This window comes from Perognathus longimembris, chromosome 10 (assembly GCF_023159225.1).
Source record: "Perognathus longimembris pacificus isolate PPM17 chromosome 10, ASM2315922v1, whole genome shotgun sequence".
In the NCBI taxonomy this organism is placed as follows: domain Eukaryota; kingdom Metazoa; phylum Chordata; class Mammalia; order Rodentia; family Heteromyidae; genus Perognathus; species Perognathus longimembris.
Window position 1 is genome coordinate 8,093,942 of NC_063170.1, and position 13,532 is coordinate 8,107,473.

The 13,532-nt window shown below is 48.6% G+C and overlaps 1 protein-coding gene across 1 annotated transcript; it reads right to left on the bottom strand.

The window, feature by feature from the left end:
- Nucleotides 1–349: 349 nt before the first annotated feature.
- On the bottom strand, nt 350–2,604 carry Znrf1 (zinc and ring finger 1). Its single transcript, XM_048355120.1, has one exon. It carries the CDS (start codon nt 2,248–2,250, stop codon nt 1,639–1,641), a length of 612 nt encoding a protein of 203 aa, XP_048211077.1. The 5' UTR covers nt 2,251–2,604; the 3' UTR covers nt 350–1,638.
- Nucleotides 2,605–13,532: the final 10,928 nt, after the last annotated feature.

Here is a 13,532-nt window from a genome sequence, read left to right on the forward strand (position 1 = left end):
ATTTGTCTTTGCTACACACATAATTCTATGATTTAAAGAACCAGTTAACAATGCTTTTCAGTTTACAACCAGATACTAAAGACAGCTCTTTTAAAAAATCATCTCACAAATGCATCTCTTTTCTGGACTGTACTGAATAGAAAGATTACTTACTTTAAGGTGCTTTAAGTTAACCAAATGTCTAAATGTACCAAAGGCAAACAGGCCTGCATCTCCTTCACCACAGGATATGCGCGGGCATGTGCCCATACACCAGTGGGGGGGGGGGTCTTGAACTTGAACTCGGGCCTAGCTCTATTCCTGAGCTTCTTTTGCTCAAGGCTACTGCTCTACCAGTTGAGCCACAACGACACTTGGAGTCTCACAGACTTTCTGCCCACATTCCTTTGAACCACAATCCTCAGGTCTCAGCCTCTTAGGATTACAGGCGTGAGCCACCAACACCCGGCTTCATTCACACCAGTTTGATGTAAGCCAAAGAAGCTCGGATGACATGCAGAGATTGAAAACATTATTTTATTAGCAACTAAAAAGTTAGTTCCAAGTGTTACCCTAAACTAGTCACTATATACCCTCCATATTACTTCCCAAATTAAAGTTTGTGGAGTTAACCAAAAGAAACAACAACAACAAAAAAAAGTGGGAGAGGGTATTTCCAAATAGCTCCAACAGTGATCCAATAGGAAATCCTCCATAAAGTACCCTAAAGGACAGGAGAAATCTTTCTCTTCCAGTGTCTAAATATTCCAAAGTCACCCAAGGTAATCTGAATGTAACTTCTTCACTCAGGTTGGCAATTAGCAAACAGCAGCCCCACACCCTTTTTCACCAATTTTCTAGAGGCCTGACCTGGCTTCTCTCCGCATAGCCAAGCAGACAGACCTGTTTCCCTCTAGAAGAGCCAGCCAGGCCTTTTCTGCCCTGCAGGGCCAGAGCCTGGGAAATCCCCCTTGGGCCTTTAGCTGGCCTGTTACCAGAAGTTCACAAAATGAATTCATCTAGATTCTCAGAATCCGCCTCTTCTCCAGTCATGTGCTAACTGCCAGGCAATACTACCCCCACCATGTCAGGCTCTGTTACAAAAAGATGCAGATTCATGGGAAAAGCAAGCACTTAGCATGAAGCAGAAAAAGAAAAGAAAAAAAAAAGATGGAGGGATGTGAGAATCATGGAGCCAAGCCTACTGCATGCAGCAGGGGAGAGCAGGGCCTTGGTCCTGCAGAAACCAGGAAGGGAACCTCTCCACATCCATTCAGCAGGCCACACCTGTCTATGTCAGCCGCCTGCTCCATTTTAAACAATTCATTCAGATCTCCAGCCAGGGTGGCAAAATTGGGCACACACACCCGCTCCCAGCAAGGATGAGAGGTCTAATCAAAGCACTACTTGCCCCCGATTTATTTCTTTTCACACTCTTTGTTTGGACACACTGCCTCGGTTAATGATGAGGTAGGCACCGAGCTGCAGCAGCAGAATGGAAGTGGCCAAGTTGACTCCCTGTAAACCAGACAGGACTTCTCTTGAGGATGGTGATGCTAATAAATAGGGTTTCGATGGTCAGGTTTCACCCTGCCATCCACAAGTGAACACATGCCTAGAGTACTAAAAGCGAGATCCTCACAGACAGCCAGCTCCTTGCTAGACGGGTAGGTAGGTAGGTACCCCATTCATCGACTCTCGTGTCGGAAACCAAAGAAAAGGCAAAACAGATACGGGAGAGCGCTCCAAACCCAAACCTTCTAGCACTTGGGAGGAGGTTTGGGGGAGCCCCGGCGCGCCCTCCCCGGTACTCCACCCTCCAAGGCCTCTTCCATCCGCGGACTCACCACTGTGAGAGCTGAACCACCTAGGTGCGATGTGCAGAGGTAGAGCATCCGCCAGCGAGGCTCGGGAGCCCAGGTACAGCATCCCGTCTCTATGGTGACCGCCGCCCGTCTCCTGGTAACCATTGCCATGGGCATAGGTGGAGTCAGACGCGGACCCTCCGCCGCCGGGCGCCCTCTCGGAGTCGCCGGTCCCCCGGGAGGCGGGGGTGTAGAGGCCGAAGGGCACCCCTCCGGCAGTACCGGGGTCCATGCCCATGCCGGCCACCGAGCTGACCGAGCGGCTGCGCAACCCCATGGCCCCGCCGCCGGTCCGGTAGTGCCCAAAGTGGGGCGCCCCTCCGGGCGGAGGCACGGCGCTGTCATCGGTGGAGACCCCCGGGAAAGGGCCCCGGGAGCGGGCCGCCGTGCTCTGCTTGCCCCCCATGCTCGCCCGGGCCCCGGTGGGGCGGGAACCTGGAGGCCGAGACCCTCCCCCACTCCTCAGCGGCGGGGGGAGGGCTGGGCGAGCATGCAGGGGGAGGGGGTCAACGAGGAGACCCGGAGGGAGACGAGGGGAAAAATCAAAAAGATGAAGAAAGAAAAAAAAAAAAGCACGGGGAGGGAAAGCCCGAGGGGCGGGAGGCGCGGGCGCGGCGGGGACCCCACGCTAGGGACGGCCAACGATCCCAGCCAAATGCATGTTTCCCCTCAAGGTCCGGGACGCGCAGGCAGTCCGGCGGCTCGGCGCGCCCCAGGCCGCCCCCGGGTCCCGGAGCCGCAGGGAGGGAAGGGCGGCGGGCCGGCGGGCGCGGGGCGGCCCCTCGGGAGGAGGCGGCGGCGGCGGCGGAGGACGACGCGGGCTGGGGGGCGCCGGGCGCCGGGCGCGTCCCCCACCTCAGGACGCCGCGGCGACCGTGGACGGCGGCGCGGACCCCTCCGGAGGTGTCGGGCGGGCTGCGGCGCCGGGAGGCTGAGGCGGAGCTCTGGAAGCCGCCGCCGTCGCGTCGCGTCGCGTCGCGCGTTCGCTCCAGCCACCGCCGGCCCCTCCAGCCGCGCCGCGCCGCGCCGCCAACCCCGCTGGGTCCCGAGCCGCGCTCGCCGGCGCTCCCCACAGCCGCCGCCGCCGCCGCGGAGACAATGGAGGGCGGCAGTGCGCAGGCGCGGCCCGCGCCCCCTCCCTCGCCCTCCCCCCCCCCGCCCCGCCCGCCCGCCGGGTTAACCCCTTCGCTGCCCCGGCGGCGCCCGAGCAGCTGACTTCCCCCCCCCCCCCACCCACCCCGAGGTCCCGACCCGCCCTCGCGCCCCGGGCTGGCCCTGCCATCCCTACGGCGCATGCTTCGAGGGCGTTAGCAACCAAAGCCGGCTCTAAAGTTCTCGAAAGTGGCTAATGGTTGGCCTGGAGCGCGGGGGTTGGGGAGGTGGGGGGTGTCGACGGGGGAGGGGGAGGGGGGAGGTGTTAAAACACCTGTGGGGGAGGGGCGCGATGGTTCTAGTGGGGTGGGTGACAAGAAAGCAACCGGGAGAATTACCCAGCCCGCCTACCTGGTGGCTTCTGAGGGTCACTGGTCGGGCTCCCCCCCGCAGCACGAATCTGCCCCCACAGCGCCCTCTGGTGGACGTGCTGCCCATTCTTCCCGGGGTTCCCCATCCAAGGACGTTTGGGGGGTGGGGGTGGGACATAGCTGTTAGGGACCTTGACGCCCCCCCGGGGGAGGGGGTCGCTTGTGAATGGAGGCTTTGCCAACCTTAGATTAGAGCTACTTATTTTGGAACTTAAGCAAATGAGTCCATTTCTTCCAACCCTGCCCTCACCTGAGACCCTACTTAAGCACCCCCCCCACCCCACCCCACCCCACCCCACACACCCCTGTCCCAGTTAGGCCTCATGTTTTCCTGACTCTCCTCAGGTCACATGGCATCCCTCTTCCACGTTCCATTAAAATTGATGTGGCAGGGTGGCTCAAGCCAGTTAATCCTAGCTACTCCGAGGATCTGGGTTCAAAGCCAGCCTGGGCAGGAAAGTCTGTAAGATTTTTATCTCTGATTAATCACCAGAAAACTGGAAGTGGCGCTGTGATTCAAGTGGTAGAGTGCTAGCCTCGAGCTGAAGAGCTCAGGGACAGCACCCAGGCCCAGACCAACAACGACAACAAAATGATCTGGTCTGCTGAGTTCAGTTGGCGCTCTTTCTCTTTCTTTATTCTAATATCCTTATGACTCGGTTTCCGAACAGAGGCATAAGGTAAGAATGCACTGAGTACCCAAAGCATGTTTGTTGACCACATCTACATTTTGCAACCAAGAATCACCTTTCCATTTCTGTCCCTGACTTCCTCATAGATTTACATTATTCACTCATTCCGTAGGACAGTTAATTCTCAAGTGAGTAATGCTGGCTATAAGCATCACCTAGTCCTTGGCTTGAGTTCCTCCTTTAAATGTCCCCAAGTACTTCCAAACTAAAATCCAAAAAAAAAAAAAAAAAAAACTATCAATAAGAAACCCAAAAAGATGTATTGATTGTTCCAGTGAAATCCATCTGAAAAACAATATGTTGATTATTTGCAAGCATGGAGTGCGTTGGGGGTGAGCAAAATGCCCCACACAAGGATGTTGAGAGTTTTGTAACAAATGAAAGTAGAAACAACAACAAAAACAACAAAAAAATGAGTCGATATTCAAGATATTAGTGCGGCTGGGAATATGGCTTAGTGGTTAAAGTGCTCATCTCGTATATATGAAGCCCTGGGTTTGATCCCTCAGCACCACATATATAGGAAAAGCCGTAAGTGGTGCTGTGGCTCAAGAGGTAGAGTGCTAGCCTTGAGCAAAAAGAAGCCAGGGACAGTGCTCAGGCCCTGAGTCCAAGCCCCAGCACTGGCAAACACACACACACACACACACACACACACACACACACACACACAATACTATCTGGAAGTGCCTCAATGATGAATCCAAATGACTGAAAGGAAGAAAAACAAGAAAGTTTACATTTGACACCATTTTCTCCCAGAAGAAACACAACACTAAGGTGCCAGAAGAGGAGTTAAGCACTGCACAGAAAAAGTGAGAGAGACAGACAGACACACAGACACACAGACACACAGACACACAGACACAGACACTAGTTCACCCAGGCGCCAGAGGCTGAGATTTGAAGATGGTGGTTGGAGCCAGCGAGGGCAGAAAAGTCCCCGAGAGACTTTTATCTCCACTTAACTACTCAAAATCTGTGGCTCAAAGAGGTAGAGGACTAGCCTTGAGCAATAGAGCTCAGGCCCATGATGGGGGAGGTGGGTATGTCCCTACTAGGACATAAATATACAATAGCCATTTTTATTCATTCAATACTGCTAGGGATCGAACCCAATCCTTGGAACATTCTAGGTGAATCTTCTACCACTAAACCCTATCCCCTAGCAAAATATTTAGTAGCTAATAAGTGTCAGGCACTATATTAGATTCTTGGATACAGAGTGAACAAGACAGAGGGAGTCTTTGTTCTCACAGAACTTCAGAAGTATTTTGTATCCACATGGAACAGAGGACAATAACAAGTGTTGATGGGAATCAGAAATCCAGGCCTTTATACCTTGCTAGAGGGAATGTAAAATAGTGTAGTTGCTTTAGAAAATAGCCAGCCAGTTCCTCAAAAAGATGAGACATAAGGTAACAATATGATCCAAGAATTATACCCTTAGGTCTATTTCCCAGAACCCCCCCCACATGAATATTCATGGAAGCATCAAAAAAAAAAATAAAAGCCACCAGTATCCAACAGTGGATAGCAAATAATGATTTACCCATGCAATGAAATTCCATGCCATGAAATATTACTCAGCCATAAAAAGGAATAAAGTATTGATACGTGACACAAAGTGAATGGACCTTGAAAATAATCTTGCTAAGTAAAAGAAGCCAGTCCTGAAAATGTGCCAGTTATATGATTGTACTTATTTGAAATATTGAATAGGCAAATCCACTGAGACATTGTTGGCTATCAGGGCCTGATGGAGAAAGAAGAACAGAGAGTAACAACTAAGGAGTTTCTTTTTGTTTGGTGTGGTTGGGCCTCAAGGCCTCAAACACATGGAATCCCAGGACTTGGGAGGATGAGGCATCCCTACCTTGTACTGGGATTCCATGTGTGTGTGTTTCTTTTTGAAGAGATTAAAATGTTCTATAATCAGGGCTGGGGATATAGCCTAGCGGCAAGAGTGCCTGCCTCGGATACACGAGGCCCTAGGTTCGATTCCCCAGCACCACATATACAGAAAACGGCCAGAAGCGGCGCTGTGGCTCAAGTGGCGGAGTGCTAGCCTTGAGCGGGAAGAAGCCAGGGACAGTGCTCAGGCCCTGAGTCCAAGGCCCAGGACTGGCCAAAAAAAAAAATGTTCTATAATCAGATAATGGTGATGATTGTGCAACCATGTGAAAATACTAGGTGTATTAATTATACATTTGAAAATGTATCATTGTCCATATATGAGTTACAATATATTATATACCCAAAAAGTATTGATCTCCATATGTATGTAGTTCAATGTCAGAGTATTTGTCTGCCACAAGTGCCAGGCCCTAGTTAGAATCCCAACACTCCAAATAAAGAAAACATTACCAAAGCCGTTAGTGATAAAGCAGTATTATCTATTAGATAAGTCTAGAACAGTTCTCATTTGCAATGTGTGAATAGCACTGGGCACTAGTAGCTCACAATTACAATTCTAGCTACTCAAGAGGCTGAGATCTGAGGATCAAGGTTTGAAGCCAGCCCAAGCAGAAAAGTCCCCGAGAGACTCTTACCTCCAATTAACCACTCAAAAACCAGAAGTGGAGCTGTGGTTCAAAGAGGCAGAGTGGTGGCCCTACCTTGAGCAAAAGATCTCAAGGATAGAGCCCAGGCCCTGAGTTCAAGCCCCATAACCAACAACAACAGCAACAAAAAAAAGTGTGTGAGTTAATGAATGATTAAGTGATAGGAGAGAGAAAGAGCACAAGTGTATCGAAAGACAGGAGACAGGTGTAAATACAACGATTCTAAGCTGAGATGTGAAAGATGAATTGGAAACTAGCCAGGCAGGGGAATAGGATGGGAGAACTATGTTTCAGGAAGAGAAGGGTGTTCCAGGTGAAAGGAAAAGCATTCGAAGGCCCAGACGATGGGAGAACAGGGGTGAAAGAGACTATGTGCTATGTGAGTGAGACACATGCCTGGAATGAATGAGGCCTAGGTTTGATCCTCAGCCCTACAGAAGGAAGGCAGGGAGGGAGGGAGAGAGGGTGGGAGGGAGGGAGGGAAGGAAGGAAAGAATGGAAGAAAGCAGGAAAGAAGGAAGGTTAATTTTAAGTTCTCAGATATAAAGGGAGAAGCAGAAGCCAAGCATTGGTGATTCACACCTGTAATCCTAGCTACTCAGAAGGCTGAGGCCTGAGGATAGTAGTTTGAAGCCAGTTTAAGCAGGAAAGTCAATAAAACTCTTATTTCCAATTAACTGCCACAAAGCTGGAAGTGGAACTGTGGTGAAAGTGGGAGAATGGCAACTTTGAGTGGAAAAATCTAAGGGACAGCACCCAGGCCCTGAGTTCAAGACCTAGAACTAGTACAAACACAATAAACAAGAACTAAGGGACAAACATTCAGTCCCTGAGTTCAAGCCCCAGTGCAGAAACAAAAACATGGGTGTACAGGTGTAGGGGAGGCTCTATGGAATTGGTTAACTCCTCATTTTCAGAAGTGAAAGTGGAATACCGGAAATACAAATAACTTGTGTTCAAACTGATTGGTAGCTTCCACTAAGGGCCAGTCACAGCTCTGGGTTTTTGCATTTGCTATGTGCCCTACCTTCCTATGGCTTGGCCTAGTGAGTGACCATCTGAAAAGATAGAGTTGACGAATTGGAGTATCCTTGACAAAGGACTTCCAAGAGTTCCCAGCTTCTAATTCAGTCAGGACATCCACCTGTGAATGTCAGCGGAGCACAGTAATAAAGAAGCAGCCAGAGAGCTCTCAAGTTCTGTCTTCCCCCTTTAATGACAGTGTCATGACACGACATGGTGGGTGGGACACAGTGTGGGTGGAAATGGAGAGGGAAGGACTGCGGAAGGCAATTGGGAAGGTGCTCCCTCTCCTCAGAATCCTTTTCATAGCGAAAGAAGAAAACATTGAGAGAACAGAGTGCACCAAGGACTTGAAACACAGAGTACTTTCTGTGCTGACAGTCTACGACAACAGATTCTGAGAACGGGAGAAATGTGAAAACAGGTGGAAGTTGGAGACATTTGCAGAAATGTTGGGGCAAGGGGGAGATCACTGGTTTGGAAGGGAAATAAAATAGCAAGCTCTATATGGACAGACAGAGCTTTAGACTATCTCGGGTTCTATACCTAGATCCAAAACACAGCTCAAACCCCTAAGCAGGGCCCTTCCTTGCCAGCCCTTTCCAACTTTTCTTATTACACTTCTCACTACATCCTGTCACATATCTTGAGTAATAACCATATCTGATTGCTAATCACTCATTCAGCAGTTACTGAGCACTTCTTACCTCCAGCTAACGGGCAAATACACATACATCACGTTAGGTGAATCCGTTTATTCATTCAGTCTGACATGCTTGCATAGGCATACATAGGAAGTATTACTTATTTTAGCTAGGTGTAGTGGTGTAAACCTGTGATCACAGTACTGGGGAGGCTGAAGCAGGAGGACCATGAGTTTAGGCCAGCAAGAAATAGCAACATCAAGTCTCAAAAACAAAAAAGTGTATTTAGTTTTCCTTCTCCCTGCGCCTAGACCTGACTTGCAATATTTCTCCTTTCTGGTCTTCTGAGCTGAGACACATTTTCAGAATACTCTTTGGCCTTTGTGTAGTAATGAAATGGAGGGTAGGGTGGGGAGACAGACATTGTGAGTCAGGAAGAAAGGCTAGGAGAGGAGGGTGGGGTAGATGAGCTACCCCCCTGCCCCCCTCCTTTCTTCTTCCTTCTCTTCCTCTTTCTTTCTGTGCCAGAACTGGGGCTTGAACTCAGGGCCTTGGGTCTGTCCCTTAGCTTTTTTCTCTCAATGTTGACATTCTACTATTTGAGCCACAGCTCCACTTCCAGCTTTTTAGTGATTAACTGTAGATAAGAGTCTCATGGAGGGCTGGGAATATGGCCTAGGGGCAAGAGTGCTTGCCTCATATACATGAAGCCCTGGGTTCGATTCCCCAGCACCACATATATAGAAAATGGCCAGAAGTGGCACTGTTGCTCAGGTGGCAGAGTGATAGCCTTGAGCAAAAAGAAGCCAGGGACAGTGCTCAGGCCCTGAGTCTAAGGCCCAAGAGAGTCTCATGGACTCTGCTGATGGCTTCAAATTTCCATCTTCAGATCTCAGTCTACTGAGTGGCTAGGATTGCAGGTGTGAGTCACCGTGCCCCAAGATTCAACTTCTTTCTTCCTTCCTTTCTTTCTTCCTTCCTTCCTTCCTTTCTTTCTTTTTCTTCCTTTCTTTCTTTCTTTTTCTTTCTCTCTTCCTTCCTTTCTTTCTCTCTTTCTTTCTCTCTCTCTTTCTTTCTCTCTTTCTTCCTTCCTTCCTTCCTTCCTTCCTTCCTTCCTTCCTTCTTTCTTTCTTTCTTTCTTTCTTTCTTTCTTTCTTTCTTTCTTTCTTTCTTTCTTTCTTTCTTTCTTTCTTTCTTTCTCTCTTCCTTCCTTCCTTCCTTCCTTTCTTTTTTCCAGTCCTGGGGCTTGGACCCAGGGCCTGAGCACTGTCCCTGGCTTCTTTTTGCTCAATGCTAGTACTCTATCACTTAAGCCACAGTGCCACTTCTGGCCTTTTCTATATATGTGGTGCTGAGGAATCGAACCCAGGGCTGCATGTATACGAGGCAAGCACTCTTGCCACTAGGCCATATTCCCAGCCCGAGATTCAATTTCTTCTTGTTCTCACTGTATTGGAGGGGTTAGTCTAATGCCTGGGCTCAACTCAGTCTCACCTCAGCCTCTTGAGTACTGCGATTGAAACCAGTGTTTTTGAAGTAATGTGGTTCCAAGAGTCCCAACCAGTCTAGGCTCTGCCACCTAAAGAGACTAGCACTGGCAAATGGCAGAGGAAGGAAGTTAAGGGCTGGGGACGTGGCTTAGTGGTAGAATGTTTGCCTAGCATGCATGAAGCCCTGGGTTCCATTCTTCAGCACCACATAAACAGAAAAATCAGGAAGTGGTGCTGTGGCTCAAGTGGTAGAGTGCTAGCCTTGAGCAAAAGAAGCTCAGGCACAGTTTCTAGGCCCTGAGTTCAAGTCCCAGGGCAAGCACCAAAAACAATAACAACAAAAAAGTAAGTTATATTGATAGAAGTTGTGCCTGGAAGACAAAGGGACACATGACTCCACGATTGTCTTCAGTAGGCTTAGAGGAACCGTAGAGATTTTCTAGGAGAGTGAAGATGTGTGATATATGACATGGCTGTCAGAGCAGTTTATCTTGATCATGTCAGTGGTCAACTCTGAAGGATCATTATTTCAGTTCTGGTTCAAGGAGGAATTTGGGATAATTGGTTGTCATTTTCATCACTGGATGGGAACAATCCTGTTCCCATAGACAATTACTCCAGTTCCAGGCACAACCTCATTATAATAATTACCTGTAACAGCAACTGCCGCCTCCTCCTCCTCCTCCTCCTCCTCTTCCTCCTTCCCGCTTATCTCCCCGCCCCCCATCGTTTTCTTCTTTTTGAGCCTGGGTGGGGGAGGGTTGTCTTGCACAGCTGTCCTGTTCCTTAGAGGTAATTTCAGTCTCTTGTCATAAAGATGTTATCGATAGGTCTTGTTCTTCCTGAAATCCAAGGTGGCTATAGGAGAGATTCCAGAGGGAGGAATAAAGTGGCAGAAAAGGCCAAAATGGAGTTAGTAAAGCCAGTGAAGAGTGCCTGCCTTCAGCACTAAAGGGACATGCTGCATCTGGCTCAAGGAAGAATTTTTTCAGGGCGATTGTGTATAAGAAAAACCTGCTGGGTGGATGGGGTGGAGGGCGTCTTTCAGGAGAATGATGAGAGTGCTTTTGTATTTCCTTCTAGATGAAAAAGATGAAAACAAAGACCTTGAATAGTTTCTGCAATTACTTTTGGTTGCACAGAAAATGTCCTGACCTAGACTGCCCTTTGGGGCTGTGACTTCATAGGTGGTTTGCATTCATTCAGTGGACAAATAGTCACAGAATATTCAGTAAATTCAGTCACTAAGTAGGCTCCCACAAAATGGACCAGGGCTTGAAAATATGAAATAAGTAAATATTGAATTGTGATGAGTGTATGTACGTGTGCGCGCGTGTGCCTGCGTGCCCAGGTCCTGGGGCAACTCAGGCCCTGGGTGCTGTCCCCGAGCTCTTTAGCTCAAGGCTAGGGCGCTACAACTTGAGCCACAGATCCACTTCTGGCTTTTTTTTTGGGGTGGTTAATAGGACACAAGAGGCCATACACTAAGATCTCATCCTCCTACTTCGCTAGGAGTACAGGCCTGAGCCATTGGCGCCCTGCTCTGATGTGTATTTTGAAGGAAAGAAGTCACTGTACCATGAGAGACAGAGTTGATTGAAGAACAGCTTTATGTCCTTGGAATACATCCTGCTCTTCACACTTCCAAGTCTTTTGTTCACACTTTTAATTCTAAAGTACTTTAAAAAACATGAACCTTGTCAGAAATCTTAATATTACACTGAAAAGCTCAAATGTTGCCTTCAAGATTCAGTTCCTCTATTTAGGCTATTCCCTTCGGACACATTGCTTACATGTGTATTATAGTGCACAGCTCTTTCTGCCAAGCATATACCTATTGTGGAAGGACCAACTGTTCCGGTTTTGCTGATATGGAAGGGTTTTTCTGGAATGCAGGATTCTTCCCTGGACACAGTGCTAAAACCAGGAAAGCCCTGGACAAAGAGGGATATGCTGATGATTTTTTCCTAACTTGTGACAAGTCTATTTACCATTTAAAATCCATCAGTCCAGGAGAAAAGGGACCACACCTTTTTATTTGTGGATGACTTGCATATAGAAATAGTGATAGTATTAGGCTGGGTGCCTGTAACACTAGTTACTTAAGGTGGAGAAATGAGGATCCCATTTCAGTCCAGGCAGAAAAGTTCTAGAGACTCCCTCTCAAATTAAACAGCAAGAAAGGAGCTCCAATGGCACAATCAGTGCACAGCAGTTATAAACAGCACGAAAGCCAAGTTGGAGGCATGGCCGAAATGGTAGAACACCAAAAGCACCTCAAGCAAGCAGACCTTGCATCAATCCAGTACTACTGCCATAAAAAATGTTGGGCTGGGAATATGGCCTAGTGGTAAAGTGCTTGCCTTGTATACATGAAGCCCTGGGTTCAATTCCTCAGCACCACATATATAGAAAAGGCCAGAAGTGGCGCTGTGGCTCAAGTGGCAGAGTACTAGCCTTGAGCAAAAAGAAGCCAGGGACAGTGCTCAGGCCCTGAGTTCAAGCCCCAGGACTGGTAACAAAAACAAAACCAAACAAAAAATGTGTATGTGAGCGAATACATTGATAGTAACTATTAGAAGTTATAAGTAGGAACTTAACAATTCTAGCAAAAAGGGGGCAAATGTTTGGCATTTTATAATACAGCTGGACTCTCAAATCTACTATTCAGCTGGCTGCATTAGGTACTGTGTAGCTCTGGAAAACTCCACCGCACAGGAGTGAATTAAAAGAACTTCTTACCAAGATAAGTTTTGGTCACCAGTGACTCAGGCCTGTAATCTTACTTACTCAGGAGCTGAGATATGAGGATCACAGTTTAAAGCCAGCCCACATAGGAAAGCCCATGAGACTCATATCTCCAATTAACCAGCAAAAAGCCAGGAGTGGAGTTGTGGCTTAAGATGAGTGTAGCTTTTCACAAAGCAGCTCAGGGACAGTACCCTGGCCCTGACTTCAAGCCCCAGGACCAACACACACACACACACACACACTCACGAGAAAAGACTTTTTTTTTTTGCCCGTCTTGGGGCTTGAACTCAGGGTCTGAGCACTGTCCCTGGCTTCTTCTTCTTTTTTTTTTTTTTTGGCCAGTCCTGGGCCTTGGACTCAGGGCCTGAGCACTGTCTCTGGCTTCTTCCCGCTCAAGGCTAGCACTCTGCCACTTGAGCCACAGCGCTGCTTCTGGCCGTTTTCTGTATATGTGGTGCTGGGGAATCGAACCTAGGGCTTCGTGTATCTGAGGCAGGCACTCTTGCCACTAGGCTATATCCACAGCCCCCTGGCTTCTTTTTGCTCAAGGCTAGCACTCTACCACTTGAGCCACAGAGCCAATTCTGGCTTCTTCTGTTCATGTGGTGCTGAGGAATCGAACTCAGGGCTTCATGCATGCTTGGCAAACACTCTACCACTAAGCCACATTCCCAGCCTTGAAAGGGTTTCTGAGACACCAGTCTCTTTAAAAACTTGGAGGCACTGCTGTACTGTATGTATAAGACAATAAGTCACTCATCCAGACTTTTCAAAAGCTTGATGGCAAGCATCAATAGAAGAGGTATGTTGCATTTGCATGTATGTTTGGTTTTGGTTTGTAGAACGGGCCTAAGTCAACGCCAGCAACACTAGGGAGAAGACAGTGAGGCCAAGAGAGACCCACCCGCTTACCAAGTATAACCTGTTTCTCTTGGGTGACCCTCACATTGGACTACAACTCCCAGTAGATCTTGCGGCAGAGGGGGGGCGTGTCCACAACC

Excerpts from the sequence above, each read along its gene's own strand:
- Znrf1 (XM_048355120.1), bottom strand. The coding sequence starts at position 2,250 with ATGGGGGGCAAGCAGAGCACGGCGGCCCGCTCCCGGGGCCCTTTCCCG.